We start from the raw sequence: 21,216 nt of genomic DNA, 5'->3' as shown, positions 1-21,216 counted from the left end.
TTAAGTTTGTATTTTAAATTGAAGTAGTACTTTAAAAAATTTGAAGCAGTGTAAATGTTTTGTTAAATACAACTTTTAAGATTATGTTTCACCTTGTTAAAAATTTAGTGTCCTAATTAAGATGTGCTGCAGATGTAAAATATAGATTGGATTTTGAAGGTCTAATACCAAAAAAAGTAAAATATCTTGTTAATAATTGTTATATTGTATGTTGAAATGAGAATATTTGGTGTATGTTAAGTTAAACAAAATAGAGTATTCAAATTAACAACTCTTCATTTTTTAAATGTGGCTACTAGAAATTTTTAAATTTCATGTGCAGCTCACATTATATTTCTATTCAATAGTACTAATCTAGACTTTAATAATCATTGAGTATTTGAGTAGAAGATTGATATAATGAGAATTTTGATTTAGGGTAATTCATCTAGCACTGGTGTGTGATGAATTAATATTTGAAGGAAACTGGAGGAGGAAAGACCCCTCAGAAGGTAATAAGGGTCTGGGAGCTGGGATTAGATGCCTCAGGATCAACTACAGTGATGAATGATTGAAACCCAGCGTAGACAGGAAAATCAACATTTCTCAAATTTTTTCTTTCTTCACCCTGAGAAGTTATTTTCTACAGAGTTTTCAGATTAAAAAGATACTCTGACTACACCTAACCTAAGGAAAATTAAAAAATAACATGCTGTAATGAAAGTTTTTCCATATGAACAATATTACAAATACAAGCAAAGAATAGAATTAACTGTCAATCTTTAGTCACTAGCTTTCTGTGAGCCTTAAAATGCCATTTATGTTGTTCTGTGAGGGAGGGGGCAGTTTTCCCTGTCTTTAACTCTACGTGTTTAAAGCCCTGTATTCCCTGATTTTAGGGTTTGAGGTTTGTTTATTTTCCCATTTGGTTATCACATCAGCAAACATCCTCTTACGGAGTAGTCTGATGCTAGGATTGAGACTCAGGGTCTGCACATATCTGCATGTGCATCTGAGATTTCAGACCATTATTCCATTCAATCTGTTTCTTCTAAGCAGACCTCCATTAAACTATTAGATAGGAATTCCATAACATTCATCCCAACCTAATCCATTTTTGAGATTTATCCACCACATTTTTTCCTACTTTGTTTTTGATAATGTGGAAAAACATCTCACAGGAATGAAATGACACAGGATGTGTGTTTTAGGACATTTAACTTGCTAACCTACCCTAGCTGGCCTGCTCCCTCGAGGTGGATCAGCAGAGCAGTGACTTTCTGATGCAGTGGAGCTTGGACCTACTCCCAAAGTGCACAGAGACCCCAAACAACCAGTCAATCTCCCCAAGCGTATCAACAAACAGTTGTATTGAGCAACTATTGTCTACTGCCCAGGGTGAGGATTGCCTAACTCAGATGTCTCTACTCTGGGGACAAGCCCGGCTCAGAACTAGTTTCTGAACGTCAGGAGCTTATTAGGTCTCTCTTGCTCAAGAAGCATTTGTCTCAATACGTTCAGCACACTTAGATTCTTGAAATTCAGTTGAAGTCCAGTTGTAATCTTTAAAATATATACTGCTATTGTGCAACCAGCTTCTCAGACCACAAAAAAATATATATATTGCTAGAAGTAGAATGCTCTCTCCCTGTTGATCTACTTCACTTTTTTAAAGGTAACTTTCTCAGGCTTAGTTTAGCCAGAGAAAACAGGCTTCAGATCTTACTCCCTCTCACCCTCCTTCCTTTACCAAGAAGAAAAATTCCCTACAGACTTCAAAGTTCTAAAACTTGTCCCTCAGTATTATCTTCCTCGATAGCTGTTTCCCACAAATTTTGGGAGGACAGGTGTAATCCTGGGCCTTCACAATTACTTCATTTATTCTTTCAATAAATACAGATCAGATAATTACGGGACAAACACTGTGTTCTGGAACTGCTTCGGAACCTGCTCTTAGTAAGTGAAGAGGGTGATACAGACACACTTTTTACTCTCACTGGTGCCATTTGCTCATGCTAAACATTAAAGCATAATTATTCTAAGACTAAGGAGAAGGAGATAAAGACAGTGATTTCAGAGCCAAAAACTGTATTGTGAGACAAATAATAGTCAAAGATAAGAATGAATGGAGAAAAGACTAGAAGGAAATCAGGGCAGTATGATTTTAGGGAGGAAGAATATTCCTCTACCTGCCAAGGTTCTTCCAGCTGGTCTAAGAATCAAATTAACATGAGACAGAGTAACAAGAGAAAAAAATAAAGTGCAATTACATGTGCACAGAGACCCAATAATGAAATTGAGACCCAAAGAAATGACCAAGACAGGCATCTTTTATACATTTTAACAAAGAAACAATAAATCTTTGCAGAATTGACAGGACAAAGAAAACTCAAGTTTGGGAGCTGAAACAGCATTGTCTGGGGTAGTAAATTAGTAAAAAAAAGGGAACAAGATTTGCTTATATAGGCTCGTTGGCTCTAAATTCACCAGTCTTTGGTGATTAGGCTGTCTTTCAGCCCTTTAGATATTGGGAAGGTACATGGGAGATTTATTTCTTGGCTTCAGTGAGGGACAGAGGAGGGTCGGAGAATCTCTGCTACACCGGCTATTTCTCCACTCACTTTAATTCAAAATAATCAATAGTCCATTGTGGCATATTTGGGGGCAGCCTGCCCTTGGTCTTCTTACTCTTCAGCTGAAAAGTGCAGCTGTGAGCCTCCTGCAGAGGCTGAAAACTTATGCGTGGCTAATGCAACTGAGGAATTGAATTCTTAATTTCAATTAATTTAAGTGGAAACCATTTAAAATTTTAAATCCCATTAAACACAGCTTCTTGTTTTGATAGGACACTATTACTTCAACTGTAGAAAACTTAGAATCTAAAATGGAGATGTGTTATAAATGTAAAACATACACTGGATTTTGAAGACAGTAGGAAAAAGGTAAACTATCTTATCAATAATGTTTATATTGATTACATTGTTGAAATATTTTTTATATATCAGGTCAATAAAGTAATTACTAAAATTAATTTCTCCTGTTTCTTTTTCTTGGACTGCTGCCATACAGGATATTCTTTGTCCTTTGGCGGCTTAATTCAGTTGCTGTGGAAACTAAAGGGGCCTGAAGGCTCTGTTTCCTGGAAAACAAGGCGGAGGGGGGAGGGGAAGTACGACTTCAGTAAAGGTTTTCTTGGATGTCATGTTTCACTCCTCAATTCTCTCAGTTAACAGTCAGATTTAGAAAATATAATCATTTAAGGAAAGGAGACAATCATCTGGTTTGTTTCAGATCCACTAGTGTCAATTTGAATTCTAGGCCTTCAACCAAAGGAAGATGCCCACCCACCAGTGTAGCATCTAGAAAAAAATGCACCCATTTCTGTGCATCTGTCACCCCACACCCTCTCCCCATAACCCCCAGGGGGTTGCTAGGCTGCAGATTAATCAGGCATTAGGAATTTGACCACTGATGTTTCCCTCCTGCAGAGCCTTGATGTTATCTCTTACTTACCCAACTCTTTAAGCACAACAAAATAGTTGTGCTATGTTTTCTCACACACTGGAGCCACTTCAGTCTATTACCCTTCATCATCTTCTGTTCACATTATTCCTGTCTTTTTTTACTACTCATCTTGCTCAATTTTCTTGTATGACTTGGTAAGCAGATATTTATGTTTTATTTCAAGAAATGCACACTCCATAATTCATAGGATATTGATCATTGTCTCCAGTTGTGTGAGAATCAGTTGGCTTTGTCCCATTTTTATTTTTTTAGTGGAAGAAGGGAAATGCTATAAATTCTTGAAGGACCAGGACTTTTTTGTCCTATATACTGATGAGTCCCCCACTTCTTGGAGAGTACCTGGTGGTAGATAGTATGTAGTCAGGAAATACCTGTTTAACTGAATTTGAAAATTGTTCCATCTCTAGATGGAACCTAAGGAAGGCTAGAGGCAAAACATTGCAGAATGGTTTCAGAAAGGTTGGTTCCATAAATGCCATATTAAGGACTTTGGACTGTATCCCACTGGCAGTTGGTTCTCTCCTTCCTGCAGCCCTGAAGGTCTGGCTCCTAGATATCCAGGTTTTCTCCTCCCAGGAGCGATTGCGCTAGTCAGAAGGCAAGTAGAGCCCCAAACTGAGCCAGTTCTTTCTTCACTTGCTTTTCTTCTCTCAGACTGTCCTTCCCTCACCTCCAAGACTGTAGACCAGACTGCATCAAAATGCAGCTGATCACATCACGTGGGACTATGAATTCTCTCTGCTTATACTCCCTTCAAACAACCTTAACTCTCAGATAGCAGCACCCACTCGACTTTGCCTTATATAGAGAGCATTGGTTCTCATCTGTCTGTAGAATGATTCAATTCCAAGCAGATGCCAGAACAAAAATAAAAGTGTATTTGCCCTCCCTCAAGGCTTTCCTGGTAGCATTTTGTCTGTGAAACTGAGAGGCTGTAGCAGCTATTATTAAAGGGAAGGAGGACGGCCTTTAAAAAAAATGTAGTAGGGAGGGTGAAGGATGTGGTTTTTAGAGGAGGGAGGGAAACGTCGCTTGGGTTCGGGGCTGAATTTGATGTCACAAAATTCCGAAAGGTCACGAGATCACTGGGGGCGGTATGGGGTGGGGCTGGGGGCTTGTCTCCCAGGCTCCACCCTTTGCAGAGATTATAAATAAGTGCCTCGGGGCTCTCTAACGGTGAGGTTGGGATGTACAGCCGTACTGAGAACCTGAAGAAAAACTTGGTATCCCCAAGGACATTTTGGAGGTTTTGTTGGCTGGAAGAGGTGTCTCTGAAATTCCACTTAATTTAACCTTTATCAAAGAATCGGAAAGAATTAAACTGGGGCCATGGGAACGCCGAAGGTAAGAATGATAAAGCTACTGGTTATTTTTGCTGGTTTGGGGGACACTGAGAAAGGCGAACCTTGATTGGTTGCTGTGTTCTCTTTTATCCTAAGTCACTTGGCCATCTTAAGGCCTTTCCGTTTCTCCTCCAGCCTGCAATGGCACAGATCCACCAGCTCTCTTTGAGGGTGTCAGGTCCTGGAAAGGATTTTTCCCAGCTCCTCTCATCTGCTGTCGTGGGGAGGGTCACCTGGCGAAGTTGTGTTGTTGCCCAGGGTTGTTTTTTGGGTTTGTTTCTTCACACAGTTATACGCCACTGAGGACGTGCGGGTGATACCGCTGAGTGTTCAGGGGTCGGGGCTGCTGGGCTGTGTTGATGACGAGTGTGGGTCACAGAGCCTTATGAGGATTTCTCTGGAAGCATTAGGCCTTGAAAGGACCTGGAATTTGTTGGGGACATGGGTCAGTGTCCAGCACCCGCCCCTTAACCTCTTTCTCCTGAGAAAGAATCCCAGCCGTCCTTCGTGTGCAGCTGGTATTGTGAGTGCTCGAGATGCAGGTACCCTGTTGTGTGTTAAGGATGCAGTACTGGTAGGGAGGACGGCGTTCTCCGTAAGGCAATTTGTTTGAAAATAAAGATAAGAGAAGGGATAAAAATGGGAAGAGGAAAAGGCCCACAAGGATGGTAAATGATGAGGAGGAAAAGAAGAGGTTTTCCTGAAGGGAAATGCATTAAATGGGAATTGCTCTGCCGAGGCCTGGCCCAGGAGACCAGGTCAATTTGGGGAACTGAAACTCCTAGCCCGTCACTCTCTGACCTGAGAGGCGAGGAGTTTAGGATACGGAAGGCTTGGCAGCCATAGAGGATGGCTTCAGGAATAAAAAATTTAGCTACCTTAAGGTGGAAATCCAAGATAACTCCCATTTGAAATATTCCCAGCCAGGAGAGAGATGACGGGGTTGGTTCCCCCTTAGTGTTGCGTTGGGAGTGAGCTTAGCTCTCCCCCTGCCGGGCGGGGGTGGCAGTGCAGTATCAACTGTCGGGGAGGAATTTCAACCGGGTCGGGATACAGCGGGCAGATACTGTCGCTGACCGCATCCAGGGAGGTCCGGGCCGCCCAGGGCGAAGAAGCAGCGCCAGCACCACTTGGCTTCAGTGGAGTCGGAGTGCAGATGAGACTACACTCGGTCTAGCGGTTTCCAAAGTAATCTGTGGGTAGGAATCCTAAAGGGAGTTCCCTCCGGCTCCCAGGTCTTCTATTCTGAGCGCATCCTGTGCTTGCTTTTACCCGGGGCAGTATTTTGAATGCATCCAAACCCAGTAACACAGTTCCTCTTAACTTACTCCTTCCTTTCTGGATTTCCTTGCCACTTTACCAAGTTTACTCTACGTGCCAGTGTCTGTATGTGTATCTCCAGGTAAGTTCTTAGGTAGAACCTGTTCTTTTGTATTCCCTGATCATTACCTAAATCCCATTAACTGTTCTTTTCATACCACTCATAGGCATGTCTCCCTAATGTATCTCCGTAATTAGTAAGAGACAATCATCAGTCAAGAGTTTTAAGGACTGTTTCTCCCCCCTTCCCGCAGGTCACAGCTCCTCTGATCTTTGCCATCACCATCGCTACAATCGGGTCTTTCCAGTTTGGCTACAACACAGGAGTCATCAATGCTCCTGAGATGGTGAGTGCCGGGGCAGCCAGAGTTCACATTTGGAATAGGGAATCATTCCTTTAAGTGGGGTGTCAAATATTAGGAATTGCAGACTAACTTGGTGTCTTGCTTGAATGAAACTTAAGAGGGAGAATAATCTTGGTGGGGAAGTCTAGCTGCATTGCTGATCAAAGGAAAAAACAGCCCAGTGGCTCATGTATCCCAGACCATTTCTGTTCCTTCTCCACCCCATGGAGGTGTTACACTGCCTTATTGTCCCTTAGGGCTTAGTTACCAATGAAGGGGGGCTCCTAGGAGAGCTCTGGATAGTCAGTGAACATAGGTGCTACTACTACTGGGATTTTCAGGACAAAAAATTGTTCTTTTCAGAGCTAGTAACGTTATCTCATGTTGTCTGTTCCACCCCCAGCTGTTAATTCCCTTGGTTCTCTACCTACAAAGTAATCGCAGTGCCGTTTTCTTAGGAAGAAAAGAACCTCTCACTCAACCGTAACAGCCTGTCCTCCCCGCAACCATTTTAATTTTCAGATCATAAAGGACTTTCTCAATTACACTTTGGAAGATAAGTTCTCAAAGCCTCCCACTGAGGTGTTACTCACGTCCCTCTGGTCCTTGTCTGTGGCCATCTTCTCCGTTGGTGGTATGATTGGCTCCTTTTCCGTTGGACTCTTTGTCAACCGCTTTGGCAGGTACTGACTAGAAACTGGGCACAGAAGAGGGCTGTCCTTGTTACACTGAGGCCTGGTGTGGAGAGTTAGGGCTGGAGGTTATGATGCATTTGAACAAGAGTACCTCAATTCTGATCAACGGAAACAGTCCAGCAGGCACCAAATATGACTGCCTATGCTACTCTTCAAGAAGATGGGCCATGTGCATGACTGGCCTGAAGTCCAGCCTTAGCTAACTCAGTCATTCTCTAGTAAAATCTGCTGTGGAGTTTCCTAGAAACATACATATAATAATTTACAAAGTCACAAGATGCTTGCTTTTCTTAAATATTTTGGGATTTCTTTTAAGTGTTTTCATTATTTTACACAGCGGTATTGAGAGAAGCTATTTTATAATCCTTGCTCTGTGGCAAATGTGGGTAATGGCCAACTAACTGAACTGAAGTGTTTTTTCCCCCAAAAAGAAAATTACATCTTCTAACTGCTGGCTTAATAAGATGTCTTATAGGGTAGGTAGAACACTATGAGTGATGAGAGGTGAAGGAACCATTACTTTATACTTAGATGTTCTGGAAACATGGATTCAAGATTTTTGAGAATTAAAGCAACCTATTTTACTTGATAATGTTTGATTTTTGTTTTGTTTTCATTTTTGAGGCTACGTTTTATCTGCTAAAGTCATTAAAATTTTAACATGTGCCTCCCATAACTAACATGGGGCTTTCCTCCTATTGTTATTTTATTAGCAAAATAACCTAATAGAGAAGGGGGAACCAGGAAAGGAAATGCAGAGAGAGGTCAAAGTAAGGATGAGGGATGATATTTTTCGCTTTGCAGCAGGTTTCCTACCTTGCCTGCACATTTAGGATCACCTGGGAGAGTTTAAAAGTCCCAGTGCCAGGCCACACCCCAAGCCAATTAATTAAATTGGCATCTCTGGGGATATGACTCATGTATCTGTATTTCTCATAGTTCCCCAGGTAATTCCAGTGGGCCACTTGAGTCAAGAATCACTGCTGGAGTGGTCTGTTTCAGTGGCTTTGCTTCCTATGTTTAGCCATAAATGCAGGAATTCATTATTTGATACTGGCTATCAATACTAATTGTTAATGGTATCACCACAATATAGTGTAGAGAAGGAGAGCTGAAGCTGACTACTTTTTGCACAAAGTTTTCTGTGATGTAGAAAAACTTTTGTCTGAAATAATCTATCATCATTAGTATGTTGTTGACATCTAAGCAACTACATTATAACAAGTGCAGTAGGAAGTATTCAACAGATAGGCCCTGGTCAAAAAAATTCCTCTCAAGTGGATCATGGCCAGCTATCTCAGAATTGCCTCAGGCAGTGGCTCCCAAACTTGAGTTTGCATCAAATCACCTGTGTTATTAGAACACAGATTGCTGGGCTCCACCCCAGAGTCAGATCTGATGATTTAGTAAATCTGGGGTTGGGTGGACACTTTCATTTTCAAGCAAATGTCTAGCTGGTGCTGTTGGTCCATGGACCACTTTGAGAACCATTGACCTGAAAGGACTTGCTAAAATCCTAAGCTACAGCTAGGACTTGGAGAGGAGAATCATAAACTAAGTTCTTTAGGTGACTTTTATGCATACAGAGATGGAAAAACCATTGATTCTGGTTATTTCCACTAACAATGTTCTGATAATAGGAAGTGGAAAAGTTACATGAAAAGAGAAGGTGTTATGAGCATGGAGACAGGTAGAATGATGAGGAAAGAAGGGAAGAAACCTGTTTTGCTAACTTCGCTTGTCTTTGTTTAACCTTTCAGGCGCAATTCAATGCTTATTGTCAACCTATTGGCCATCACTGGGGGGTGCCTTCTGGGCTTCTGCAAATTAGCAGCATCGGTTGAAATGCTGATCATAGGCCGATTGATTATCGGCCTTTTCTGCGGACTGTGCACAGGTTTTGTGCCCATGTACATTGGAGAGATATCGCCCACTGCCCTACGGGGAGCCTTTGGCACTCTCAACCAGCTGGGAATCGTCATTGGGATTCTGGTGGCCCAGGTACTCTAGAATTTATACTTAATGAGTGTTAGTGTCATAGCCCCTTAATGAGTTAATGTAGATACTCAAGGTTATCTGTCTTAACGTCTGGATGGTCAGGCTCTCCCATGTTTTCTTTCTACCTAAAATGCCTTTCCTCCTCTCTGCACTGTAATCCTATTTATCCTTCAAGGTTTAGCAGGAATGTTATTGCCTCAGACTTTCCCAGAATAATTAATCCATTTTGCCTGCTGGCTCATTCTCCTAGGAGTCAGCACTTACCATAATATATTATAGTTACTTGTGTGTGTGTGCACACATGTACCTCTACACCAGGGGTCATACACAAGAAGGGCCAGACTCATGTTTTATTTGCCTTTACATATTGCTTAGTATACGTAAAAGATAGTCAATTAAAAAAAAAGACTGGCACATACTCAACTATATATATGAGTTTCAGGTTTTATTGTTACTGTACTTTGTACGGCTAAAGAAACAGGCAGGTTAGAGAAAGGAGAAGAAACTTAATTTACGTTTTCCTGTGGTAAAAGAACAGATGGTTTTCAGAACTTCCCAAATCTCCTTGTGGCCTATGACAAATGGGATTGCCTTTGTCTTGTTTCTAGATCTTTGGTCTGAAAGTTATCTTGGGGACTGAAGAGCTTTGGCCTGTGTTGCTGGGCTTCACCATCATTCCAGCAGTCCTCCAAAGTGCGGCCCTTCCATTCTGCCCTGAAAGTCCTCGTTTCCTGCTCATTAACAGAAAGGAAGAGGACAACGCAAAGAAGAGTGAGTATCCATCACACCTTCACACTAGGAGTTTTAGCGGGTGGTTTGGTTTGTTTTAGGATGAGGGCATTGGATCTGAGTTTTGTCCTCCCCTTTCCCTGCCCCTCCAAAGCCCAGCAGAGAGTTTTCTGATTACTCTTCAGTGAGAAACTTCCACCCCCAAAGAATGAGGTGAGAAGGCACGGATGCTGATTGATCAGCCATATCCAGGCCCAACTCGTGTGGCGTCTTCCGGCTGTTTCACGGGAGAAAGGGATTTGGGACAGTTCCAGAGCTTTACCCTTTCCTCTGTGTTCTTTTCGCTAGTCCTGCAGCGGTTGTGGGGCACCCAGGATGTGGCTCAGGACATCCAGGAGATGAAAGACGAGAGCGTGAGGATGGCACAAGAAAAGCAGGTCACGGTGCTGGAGCTCTTCAGGGCCCCCAGCTACCGCCAGCCGATTATCATCTCCCTCATACTGCAGCTGTCCCAGCAGCTGTCCGGAATCAACGCCGTGAGTCCTTGGGGTCGCCTCACCGGGGTGCGGTGCACTGGGTGTTGCTCCCCTGCTTACGGAAGACTCTCCTACAAGGCTTGCCGTGTAGCAGCCCCTCAGAAAATGTTGATTATCCAGCTTTTGATTTGATTTACTTTTTCTTTTAAAATTATATCAATAGTACATGTTTTCTGGGGAAAATGAAAAAATGAAAAATTCATCTAGAAAAATTCTAAGACCCTTAGTCTTAGAATATGATTGATACTTCTCTTCTAGACATTTTTTTAACATACAGGTATCACACATTATCTAATTTTCATTGATTCTCTTTTTTTGACCACTCATTTATTTCATCCTCTTTAACTGTGATCTACCTTTGAGGTCATCAGTGATAACGAGGCCATACCAAAAATTTATACGCCTTGGCTTTTTTCCAGGACTTTACAGTCAAATCAGTATAAAGCCTGGAGGAACAATCTTTTTTTTCCTGAAAAGTCTTGAGAGTGTATTTTATCATGGAGATTTTTCAAATGAAATGCGAGACTAGGATCCATCAAAATCATCTGAAAGCCTCTTTCAAACCATCTTTCCTCCTAGGTTCTGATGTAGCAGCCACTAATCCCTCACAAGAAGCAGTGCTATTTCAAATACAAGTGTCCTTCTGGTTGTTAGGGAGGGGAAAAGGTTTTTCAGAGCAGCGGGGTTGGAAAAGCCCACTGTAGCTACGGGTATTTCCAGTGATAGGTGGGCACTCTGCAGTGCAGACCCCTCCCACTTGCAGAAATGGTGTGTGCAAATCACTTTTCCAACCTACCCTTATATAAGGAAGAAAATAGGCGCAACTATTCTTGCTAGTTTTAACTGTTGAAACTTCCCTTACAAGCTTTATGTCATTAAATACTAGAATTTTTTAAATGTTTTAATTAGCTCACCCCTCTCTTCTATAACAGCAATTTTCAATCAGGATGACAACCTTAATCTTACTGTAGTAAATACCCTAACGTTAGTAGTTTCTATCTTAGGTTGTAGGGATTTGAAGAGTTGTTTCGTTGTTGGTAAATCCCAGTGTGGAGGCACATATTCATAAAAAAAAAAAAAATTTAATGAATACTGCTGTCAGGCAAATACTTGAGTGAAACAGTGAACTCTTGAACCAAACCTGAGGGGCTGGTTGACGCTGGGTGGTTTGTACGGCCCTTTGTTACCGGAATCTGAGTCCAGTATTTTGACTTCTTTCTAAGTCCGGTAGTTGTAGCAATCCTATGTTTCAGCTCAGTGTTTGGCAAATAGTACAATAATATATAAAATTAAAATAGTAGCTGGTATTAGGATCTAGGGCTAGGAATTCCTGCCCAGGCTCTTAATAATTACATGAGCAGGCTGACATTACTTCTCTGTCTTCACTATCAAATCAGGACATCAATATGCCTATCACAGTTTTAAGAGTTAGGAGAATTTGCCATTGAAAAAGGCTAATTGAAAAACCTAATAGGACTTTTTATAAAAGCTGACACAGTAGATGTAAGGAAGAGACTAAATGAAACAGTAGGAATAAGCATAATTAGATGAAAACATGGAAATGGGCAGCTAGAATTGAGAAGTACGAGGAGAACAGAGCTAGGATACAGAGGATAACTCATTTGCAGAAAAGATACTGTGATTGAACAAAGAACTCCAGAAAGGATGCTTTACCTCCTGGGAGTTTTGAGTGTGTTTGTTGAGGGTTCTCTCTCTAACTGCTATGCACAACTGCTTTTGTTTCCTCTTAGGTGTTCTATTATTCAACAGGAATCTTTGAAGATGCAGGCGTTGAGGAGCCAATCTATGCCACCATTGGTGCAGGTGTCGTCAATACTGTCTTCACTGTAGTTTCTGTAAGTTGGGTGCTTTGATGATTTTAGGGGGGCTTGGAGAGAGGAATTCTTGATACACATGTTCAAAGATGGGCTGCATGTCCTTCCATGTACCACCATCATTTAAACCTTTTTTTTTTTTAATTCCTCTTTGGGGAAACAGACTGAATGATGGGTATAAGCAGTGTTCACCCTCTTTAAGCAAATATGGAATGGATGGGGAAGAGGGGTATGAGGCGATACAGGATGCTTTAAACTTGAAGCTGAAAAGGGGACCTGTGACAGTTAAAGTATTGTGTTACTGGTGGGGCAAAGTCAGTAGCTCAGAGGGTGCTTTCCTGAGAAGGATGGCAGGCTTCACCTTGTATTCTTCCTCCTTCAGGTGTTCCTGGTGGAACGGGCAGGGAGAAGGACCCTCCACCTGATTGGCCTTGGAGGGATGGCTCTTTGTTCCATCCTCATGACCATTTCTTTGTTGTTAAAGGTGGGTGCTCTTTGAGAGAAGAGGTGGGGAAGGAGAGAGGTGACAGGTGACTCTGTGACAGGGGTGGGCAGTTGACATTGGAGACTGAGGAAGTCAGATTTGGGAGAAGCAACATGCCCAGAGGTTTAAGAAAAGTGGGTCATCAGAGACAGGTAATTAAACTGCTGTAATCCTTACACCTGTATGATATGGAGCTTGTAAAATACATTACATAATAATCTTGAGGTTATGATTCCCATTTTACAGATGAGATGATCTCAATGTAAAATGATGGGTGTGATCACACGGCTAGGATTAAAAAGCTCTAGGCTTTGACTCAGTCCAGTGACTCCATTATACCACAGGATGGGGAGCTTTTCATGAGTCAGTACCACCCTGTGGGTCCAGTAGGTCTTGCTGACTAAAGTGTTAACTCTCCTCTGTCCCTCACATAGGATAACTATACTTGGATGAGCTTTGTGTGTATCGCTGCCATCTTGGTCTTTGTGGCCTTCTTTGAAATTGGCCCAGGCCCCATTCCCTGGTTTATTGTGGCCGAGCTTTTCAGCCAGGGACCCCGCCCAACCGCCATGGCAGTGGCTGGTTGTTCCAACTGGACCTCCAACTTTTTGGTCGGACTGCTGTTCCCCTCAGCCGCAGTAAGTAAACTAAAAGTCACCTCGCCTGTCTTAAATTAACCCACGTACACCAACACGTTTAAGATATGGTTACTGACACCATGAAGGATTAGATGTCAAATACTTTAAACTAGGTCTTTCCCTCACTTAAGTGACCTACAGAAAAAGAAGAAAAAGAAAAAGAAGGAATAAAAAGAAGAATTAGAAAAGATTAAAGCAAGAAGGCAGAACTAGGAACTTTTAAAAGACCACTAGTCTGGGTTGATAATAGGCATAGTTTTGCCTAGAAACAGTGAATGATGGCGGTGGTAAGCCTTAAAGGATTCCAGACCAGCACTTGAAATCCGTAACATGAATCCACATTAATGCTCTTCACGCTGGTAAAGGTTCACTGAGCATTGGATGAGGTAGATCCTAATATAAAGTGCCCTGGAGCTGATTTTTTAAATGAAGGAATGTGAAGTGTACTCTAGAATGCTTTTCCTATTTCCCTGGTCTTTAAAAACAATATTTTAAAAAGAATAATCTCTGTCAACAGCCAGCATCAAGATAAGACCCTCCACCAGTAAAAAGATTACGACTTGCTGAAAACTCAGTGATAGCATTTTTAGCAATAAAGTATTTTTGAATTAAAAAATAATAATAATAATAATAAAGTCCTCAAATACTCACTAGGTATTTGGAAACAGCTAACTTTAATGAATAGGAATATTCAGAATGACACGAAATTGCAGAGAGTGTAAGTTAGCGTTGGAACCATAAATGAATCTCTGAGGAAGCCTACCTGTTTTCATTAAATGTGGACGGGTTTTAGCTTGAAGACTATTGCAAATATGGCTGTAAAGGTAACAAGTCTGTCCATGATCAGATTTCCATATTGACACGCTTTTCTGCACCCTTTCACCAGTTCTACTTAGGACCCTACGTTTTCATTATCTTCTCCGCCTTCCTTGTCATCTTCTGGATCTTCACCTTCTTCAAAGTCCCTGAGACCCGTGGCAGGACTTTTGAGGAAATTACCCGAGCCTTTGAAGGGCAGTCCCATGAGAGGCCCCACGAGAAAGGCCCCGTGGTGGAGATGAACAGCATCACACCTGTGAAGGAGGAAAGCACCACCGCCGTCTAGGCGCCCCGCATCCCGCCTCCCTCCCCATAGGCAAAAGCAACTTCTCCCTGCCTGAGGGAGAGGCCTCATCAGGTGGTAACCCAGGACTGTCTCTGAATGCTGCTACTTGTTTCCTTTCTCATCCCTCACACTCCACAAGCACTCAGAGGAACCCGAGGCTGGGGCTAGTCACATCCTCAACAGCTTTTTAAACATTTCCTTTCTTGGACATTCTCTTCTGTTCAGGAGAGACCAAGTGAGCCCGCCTTCATTTCAGGAGGAACTGACCCCTTGGCGGACGACAGCTTTGCCAGCTCTCCCTCCCTTGGGTTCCAGTACCGCCTGGCCAGGGCATATGGGGAGGAAGAGTAAGGGTGCAGCTCCCCTGCCTCGCTTGCCAGGAAGCAGACGTACAGGAGCGTGGGGGGCTGAGAGGATCAATAAGCACCTTCCTCACTTCCATACAGCTCTGCAGAGCAAATTAACTTGAGTTTTATTTATTTTACCTTCTGGTTTTATTGCATAAATATTTATTTTTTTAAGTGTAAAGTAATTTTACCAAATAACAAAAGCATAAGGAAATCGAGGGTAGAGGGAGGCGCCTCAAGAGAGTTTGTGGGGGAGAGGCTAAGGTGAAATAAGGGAGGAATGTAGGGGGAAATGACGAGTTATTGGAGGATGTGTGGAGTTTGCATGTTGCCTCAACAGTTTCTGTTCTGCGGATGGAAATTCTCAAGTGTGATTCCTCAGAAAAGTTATGTGCCTGTATAAAGAAGCTACTGGTTTCCTCTGGAACTTTTTTCTTTGTTTAAGGCTATATGTAGTATTACTTGAAAACTATGGTTATTACAAAGATGGAATTGTAGTTACTGGTGGTTGATGGGTTCTAATTTTGGGTGGGGTCCAGAGTAGGGAAGGTCGTTTCTAGAAATCCTCTCTCCCCTCCCTGGACCAAACACTTCCCTTTGTAGTGGACTCACTTGTTCGGGGTTTTTTTTGTTTGTTTGTTTGTTTGTTTGTTTTTAAGTATTCCTACCACCCACCTGGAGAGAGAGAGCCCTCTAAAAGAGCAACCTAAAATACTGGTTTTTGGTAGAGGTTCGATATGTCTCCATTTTGTTCTTCAGGAGATTTTAGCTTTTGATTTTATTTTAAGCCATAGCTTTAAAAGAGAATGTTCATAGCTAACTTGGATTTTGTAACCTCAGCTCTGGGAGAGGATTTTTCCTGACCATTAGTACTTAGTTGAAATATGTTGTTGCTTTAGGGTCATTGCATGCTTGTTTGTGTCTGAGTTACCCTTGCTAGGTTCCTTCCGTGGTGTTCTGTCAATGCCCTCAGGGGACTTCATCTTTCCCATAGGCCACCCTTGGGATAGGAGGAGGACCTGCCATGTAGCCCACACTTGAGAGAGTATGAATGTCTGTGCACTGACACTTTGCTCTGGGTGGAGGGAGTTTCCTGGTAACTTGTTTCTTCCATGCTCCTACAGCCCCCTTTTGTACAGAAGGCGGTAGAACTGTGTAACTAGCACTGCCTCTGCTGGGCGGGCTTTGCATCTGTGGTTTCCTTCCGCACTTCAGGGTGGGGTCCTCCGGGCTCCCGGCCTTGCTGCAGAACTCCTTAAGTCTGGAGGTGAGGGGCGGAGGACTGCTTGCTCTAGACGGATGGTGGGAGTAGAAAGGAAGGTGAGGTCAGGGCTGTGGCCTCCTGGGGGCACCACCCGGCTTCGAGGGGAGAGAACACTTAAGGGGATGAGAAACACTGAAGACATCCAGCTCAGGGGCCACTCAGAGAGTTGGATGAGATGGAAGGACTCATGCTTGTCACGGGTCAGACACCTCCACAGGCATCTCGTTCCCCCGTATTTCTGTTAAGGCGATGGGACCCGGTGACACTTTTTCCTCTCTTCCCCTTTTCCTGTCTTGCCTGTTCCCCCTTCCCTCCTTGGTGCTTAGACATTTCCAGCCCGTTAGCCCAGCCCAGAGCCTTGCCTACAACAGTATTTTAGTGCTAATCCTCACCTCTGGTCATTTAGCCTTTGGGTGAAAAGGGCAGGGGGACTTTGTTGGAACGGGATGCCTTTTCCTGTGACTGTACCTCTACTTCTGGCTCCTCAGGAACTGGGTTGGCAAGCACGCAGTGTGGAAGTTTTCCCATTTCTCAGTGACCAGATTGTGAATATTTCCAAGTGGATTTTCTATTATTATTGTTAACTGTGGTTCTTTGTTTTGAAATAAAAATTCTGAATGTACTTACATCATCAAAGGCTTGGTTTTTGTTTTGTCTTGCTTTTGTCCTTCCTGTAACAACAAAAATCAGCTTTAAGTCCTGGTTGGGCCACTCGATACCTGTTGTTACCTTGAGTAAGCTTCTTTGGAGAGAGGCTACGAATATGAAAAGCAATACTTGTTTGATATGCAGATGAATGAAAAGGCCTCAGTGCACTGCTTTGCCTACTTAATAAATGTACGATGCTTCCGTTGTCCAGTGAGAATCCTGTTTTTCTCTCACACTCTTTAGTACTTTTTTTCTCCTCCAAACTTTGCTTTCTAAAATCCACACTACGCTGATGTCGCGGTAGCTGTGTGACATATATGTATATATATATATATATAAATCACTATCCTACTTAAAATCCTTCAGTAGCTTCCAGTCAGCTACAGGAAAAAAAAACTTACGCCCTCCAGGGGATCACAACCCTTCCAAGGACAAGGTCCCTGCTGCCTTTTCATTCGATGGGGCATTTCTTAGCTTCTTTTTATATGAGAAAACATCTCACACCCACCAAACTCAGTGTCTCCCTGACTTTGTTTACATTGTTAAGACACTCCCCTGTGTTTCCATTCACTTTACTAAAGATACTTGAATGGCTACTTTGTGTCCACAAAGCCTTCCTACTGACAGTGTAACCCTTATACTTGGAATGTAAAATTGAAACAGCCCTGACAGCCAGGAGAACCTCACCGAGTGCACCATATTCCCCATGGTTGGGGTGATTTTTTTAATTAAGGTATTGAAAAACAATCTTATGAAGGTTTTTTCACATGAGCAACATTGTGGTTTCAACATTCACACATGTTATGAAGTCCCCCCCACTCCACCACAGTCACTGTCCATCAGTGTAATAAGATGCTACCGAGTCCTTGTCTCCTCCGTGCTATACTGCCTTCCCCGTGACCTACCGATACTGTGTGTGCTAATTATAATGCCCCTTAATCAGTTGGGGTGATCTTGGCTCCCTTTTTCCACCTTTGCTGCCTTACAATTCATTCTTGGGATGGTAGAAACATGCTTGAACTAGATTATGGTAGTGGTTTCATAACTAAAAATGCTAAAGATCACCGAATGCACACTTTAAAAGGATGAAGTTTGTAATGTACAGATTATGTAAAAATAACCCTGTTTAATAAAAAGATTAAAACTAATGAAAAGAGTAAGTGATATAAAAATGTAAGTATTCTGATAGGAAACTAGTAAAAATAAAGTTTGAAACATCCTGTGGTGGAATATTATGCAAATATTCAACATAATTGAATAAATATTAATTACTGTGCTCAAATTTCTATACATCATCAACAATGCTTGTTAATACCTAATTTTTTAATTTTGTGCATCCTAGTAGGTGTGGAATGGTATCTCAATGTGATTTTGATTTACATTTCCCTAACAATTAACCATATTGAACATCTTTTCATGTGGTTATTGGCCATTGTATATGTTCTTTGCTGAAATGTCTATTCAAGTCCTTTGACTATGTTTAATTGGGTTACTTGAGATTTTATTTGTTATTTATTACTTTTATTGAGTTGTAAGAGTTCTTTAGTCTCATAAAAGTCTCTTATCAGATATATGCTTTGCAAATAAGTTCCTTAAGAAATTAAAAATAGAACACTGCATGATACAGCAATCCTACTTATGGATGTATATCCAAAATAATAATTTGCACACACATGTTCACAGCAGCACTATTCACAATAGCCAAAAAGTGGAAGTAACATACAGAAATCTCTATCAGTGGGTGGGTAAACAGAATGTTTTATATATATGTATATATATGTACACACACACACACACACACACACACAAAAGGGAATATTATTCAGCTTCAAAAAGGAAATCCTGTCACATGCTACAACATGGAAGAATCTTGAAGCCATTATGTTAAGTGAAATAAGCTGTCACAAAAAGATAAATGTTGTATGACTACTTGTATGAGGTATCTAAAGTCATCAAATTCATAGCAACAAAGTAGAATGCTGGTTACCAGGAGTTGGTGGATGAGGAAAAGGCAAATTGTTGTTTAATGGGTATAGAGTTTCACATTTGCAAGATGAAAAAATTCTGGAGATCTGTTTCATAACAATGTAAATAAAATTAACATTACTTGTAATGGACATTTAAATATAGTTAAGGTCTTAGTCTATTTGGGCTGCTTTAACAAAATATCACAGACTGGATAGCTCATAAAAAACAAATTTATTTCTCACAGTTCTGATCTGGAGACACAAGTCTGAGATCAGTGTGTCAGCTGAGTTGGATGAGGGCCATCTTGGTTGGCCTTCTTGCTGTATCCTGACATGGAGGAAGGGGCAAGGGAGCTCTCCTGGGCATCTTTTATAAGGGCATTAATCTCATTCATGAGGGCTCTACCTTCATGACCTTATATCACAAAGTCCCCACCAACAGATACCATCACATTCAGCATTAGGATTTCAACATACAAATTTGGGGGGTCACAAACATTCAGACTACCGCAGTTAAGGTAGTTTTAAAAAAAATTTAAGTCCAGTTCATCTATTTTTCTTTTGTTGTCATGCCTTCTAGAGGTTGGCAAATCTTTAAATACCTGTAAATCACAACCATAGACAAATATACAAAAATGGGAACTGTCTTTACTGCTAATAAGAGTGTAAAGTTGTACTACCACTTTAGAAAGCAGGGGCTTTATCTAGCAAAGTTGGACATACATGGCCCCAATTCTTCAGCCATCCCACCTCACCACATCCCTGTGCTCTCTGCCAAAGGCCTGTAGTTCTTTCATGGTCTGAACGTTTATTTCCCCCAGATCCATATGCTGAAGTCTTAACTTCCAAGGTGATGGTATTAAGAGGTGGGGCCTTTGTGAAACGATTAAGTTATGAAGGTGGAGCTATCATGAATGGGATTAGTGTCTTTACAAAAGCTCCCTGAGAAAGTTTCCTTCCCCTTCACCCATGTGAGATTACAGCAAAAAAATGATAGTCTATGAACAAAGACACAGGCAGTTATCAAACACTGAATCTGTCATTGACTCGATCTTGGACTTCTCAGCCTCCAGAAAATGAAAAATAAATTTCTGCTGTGTAAAAGTCACCCCAAATGGTGTTTTTGTTATGGCAGCTGGAACAGATCTAAACAAGTTCTCAACAAAGCAGTTTTGGTGGAATGATGTTGAAAATTTGATTGTCATGGGTTCAAAATAGGATGGAATCTCAGGTAAATAGATTTCAGATAAAATATATTTCAAGAAGTCCCTGAATAGCTAAAGCAATCCTGAGAAGGAAGAATAAAGTATAAAGTGGGGGGGGGGGGAATTATGCTCTCTGACTTCAAGCTCTACTACAAAGCCACAGTAATCAACACAATTTGGTACCGACACAAGAACAGACACATAGACCAATAGAACAGTCTAGAGAGCCCAGATATAAACCCAACCATATATGGTCAATTAATATACGATAAAGGAGTCATGGATATACAATGGGGAAATGACAGCCTCTTCAACAGTTGGTGCTGGCAAAACTGGACAGCTACATGCAAGAGAATGAAACTGGATTATTGTCTAACCCCATACACAAAAGTAAACTCAAAAAGGATCAAAGACCTGAATGTAAGTCATGAAACCATAAAACTCTTAGAAGACAATATAGGCAAAAATCTCCCAAATATTAACATGAGCAACTTTTTCCTGATTGCATCTCCTCAGGCAAGAGAAACAAAATCAGAAATGAACAAATGGGACTACATCATGCCAAAAAGCTTCTGTACAGCAAAGGAAACTATCAGCAGAACAAAAAGGTATCCTACAGTGTGGGAGAATATATTTGTAAATGACTTATCTGACAAGGGGTTAACATCCAAAATATATAAAGAACTCACATGCCTCAACACTCAAAAAGCAAATAACCCTATTAAAAAATGAACAGAGGATATGAACAGACAATTCTCCAAAGAAGAAATTCAGATGGCCAACAGGCACATGAAAAGATGCTCCACATTGCTAATAATAAGGGAAATGCAAATTAAAACCACAATGAGATATCACCTCACACCAGTTAGGATGGCCAACATATAAAAGACTAGGAACAACAAATGCTGGCAAGGATGTGGAAGAAGGGGAACCATCCTGCACTGCTGGTGGGAATGTAAACAAGTTCAACATTGTGGAAAGCAGTATGGAGGTTCCTCAAAAAACTGAAAACAGAAATACCATTTGACCCAGGAATTCCACTTTTAGGAATTTATCCGAAGAATGCAGTTTCCCAGTTTCAAAAATGCATATGCACCCATCTGTTTATTACAGCACTATTTACAATAGCCAAGAAATGGAAGCAACCTAAATGTCCATCAGTGGATGAATGGATAAAGAAGATGTGGTACGTATGCACAATGGAAAGTTATTCAGCCATAAGAAGAAAACAAATCCTACCATTTGCAACAACAT

At 41.5% G+C, this 21,216-nt stretch overlaps 1 protein-coding gene across 4 annotated transcripts in view; it reads left to right on the top strand.

Moving 5' to 3' along the window:
* Window positions 1–16,778, top strand: part of SLC2A3 (solute carrier family 2 member 3) — a 68,058-nt gene extending 51,280 nt beyond the window's left edge. Inside the window, exons 1-10 of one of the 4 annotated variants that reach the window (XM_037008740.2) lie at window positions 4,549–4,848; window positions 6,422–6,514; window positions 7,034–7,194; window positions 8,967–9,207; window positions 9,813–9,975; window positions 10,282–10,469; window positions 12,221–12,325; window positions 12,687–12,788; window positions 13,223–13,426; window positions 14,313–16,778. In XM_037008740.2, coding sequence (XP_036864635.1) covers window positions 4,834–4,848; window positions 6,422–6,514; window positions 7,034–7,194; window positions 8,967–9,207; window positions 9,813–9,975; window positions 10,282–10,469; window positions 12,221–12,325; window positions 12,687–12,788; window positions 13,223–13,426; window positions 14,313–14,531 — 1,491 coding nt within the window. In that variant the 5' untranslated portion in view covers window positions 4,549–4,833 and the 3' untranslated portion in view covers window positions 14,532–16,778. Of the gene's footprint in view, window positions 1–4,546; window positions 4,849–6,421; window positions 6,515–7,033; window positions 7,195–8,966; window positions 9,208–9,812; window positions 9,976–10,281; window positions 10,470–12,220; window positions 12,326–12,686; window positions 12,789–13,222; window positions 13,427–14,312 lie in introns of those variants that run through there. The other 3 variants (XM_037008739.2, XM_037008741.2, XM_073222212.1) reach the window with 3 other exon arrangements.
* The last annotated feature ends 4,438 nt before the right edge of the window (window positions 16,779–21,216 follow it).

The sequence above is a fragment of the Manis javanica genome, chromosome 15 (assembly GCF_040802235.1).
Source record: "Manis javanica isolate MJ-LG chromosome 15, MJ_LKY, whole genome shotgun sequence".
In the NCBI taxonomy this organism is placed as follows: domain Eukaryota; kingdom Metazoa; phylum Chordata; class Mammalia; order Pholidota; family Manidae; genus Manis; species Manis javanica.
Note: the sequence above shows the minus strand (reverse complement) of the source record. Positions and strands in the feature narration are given on the sequence as shown.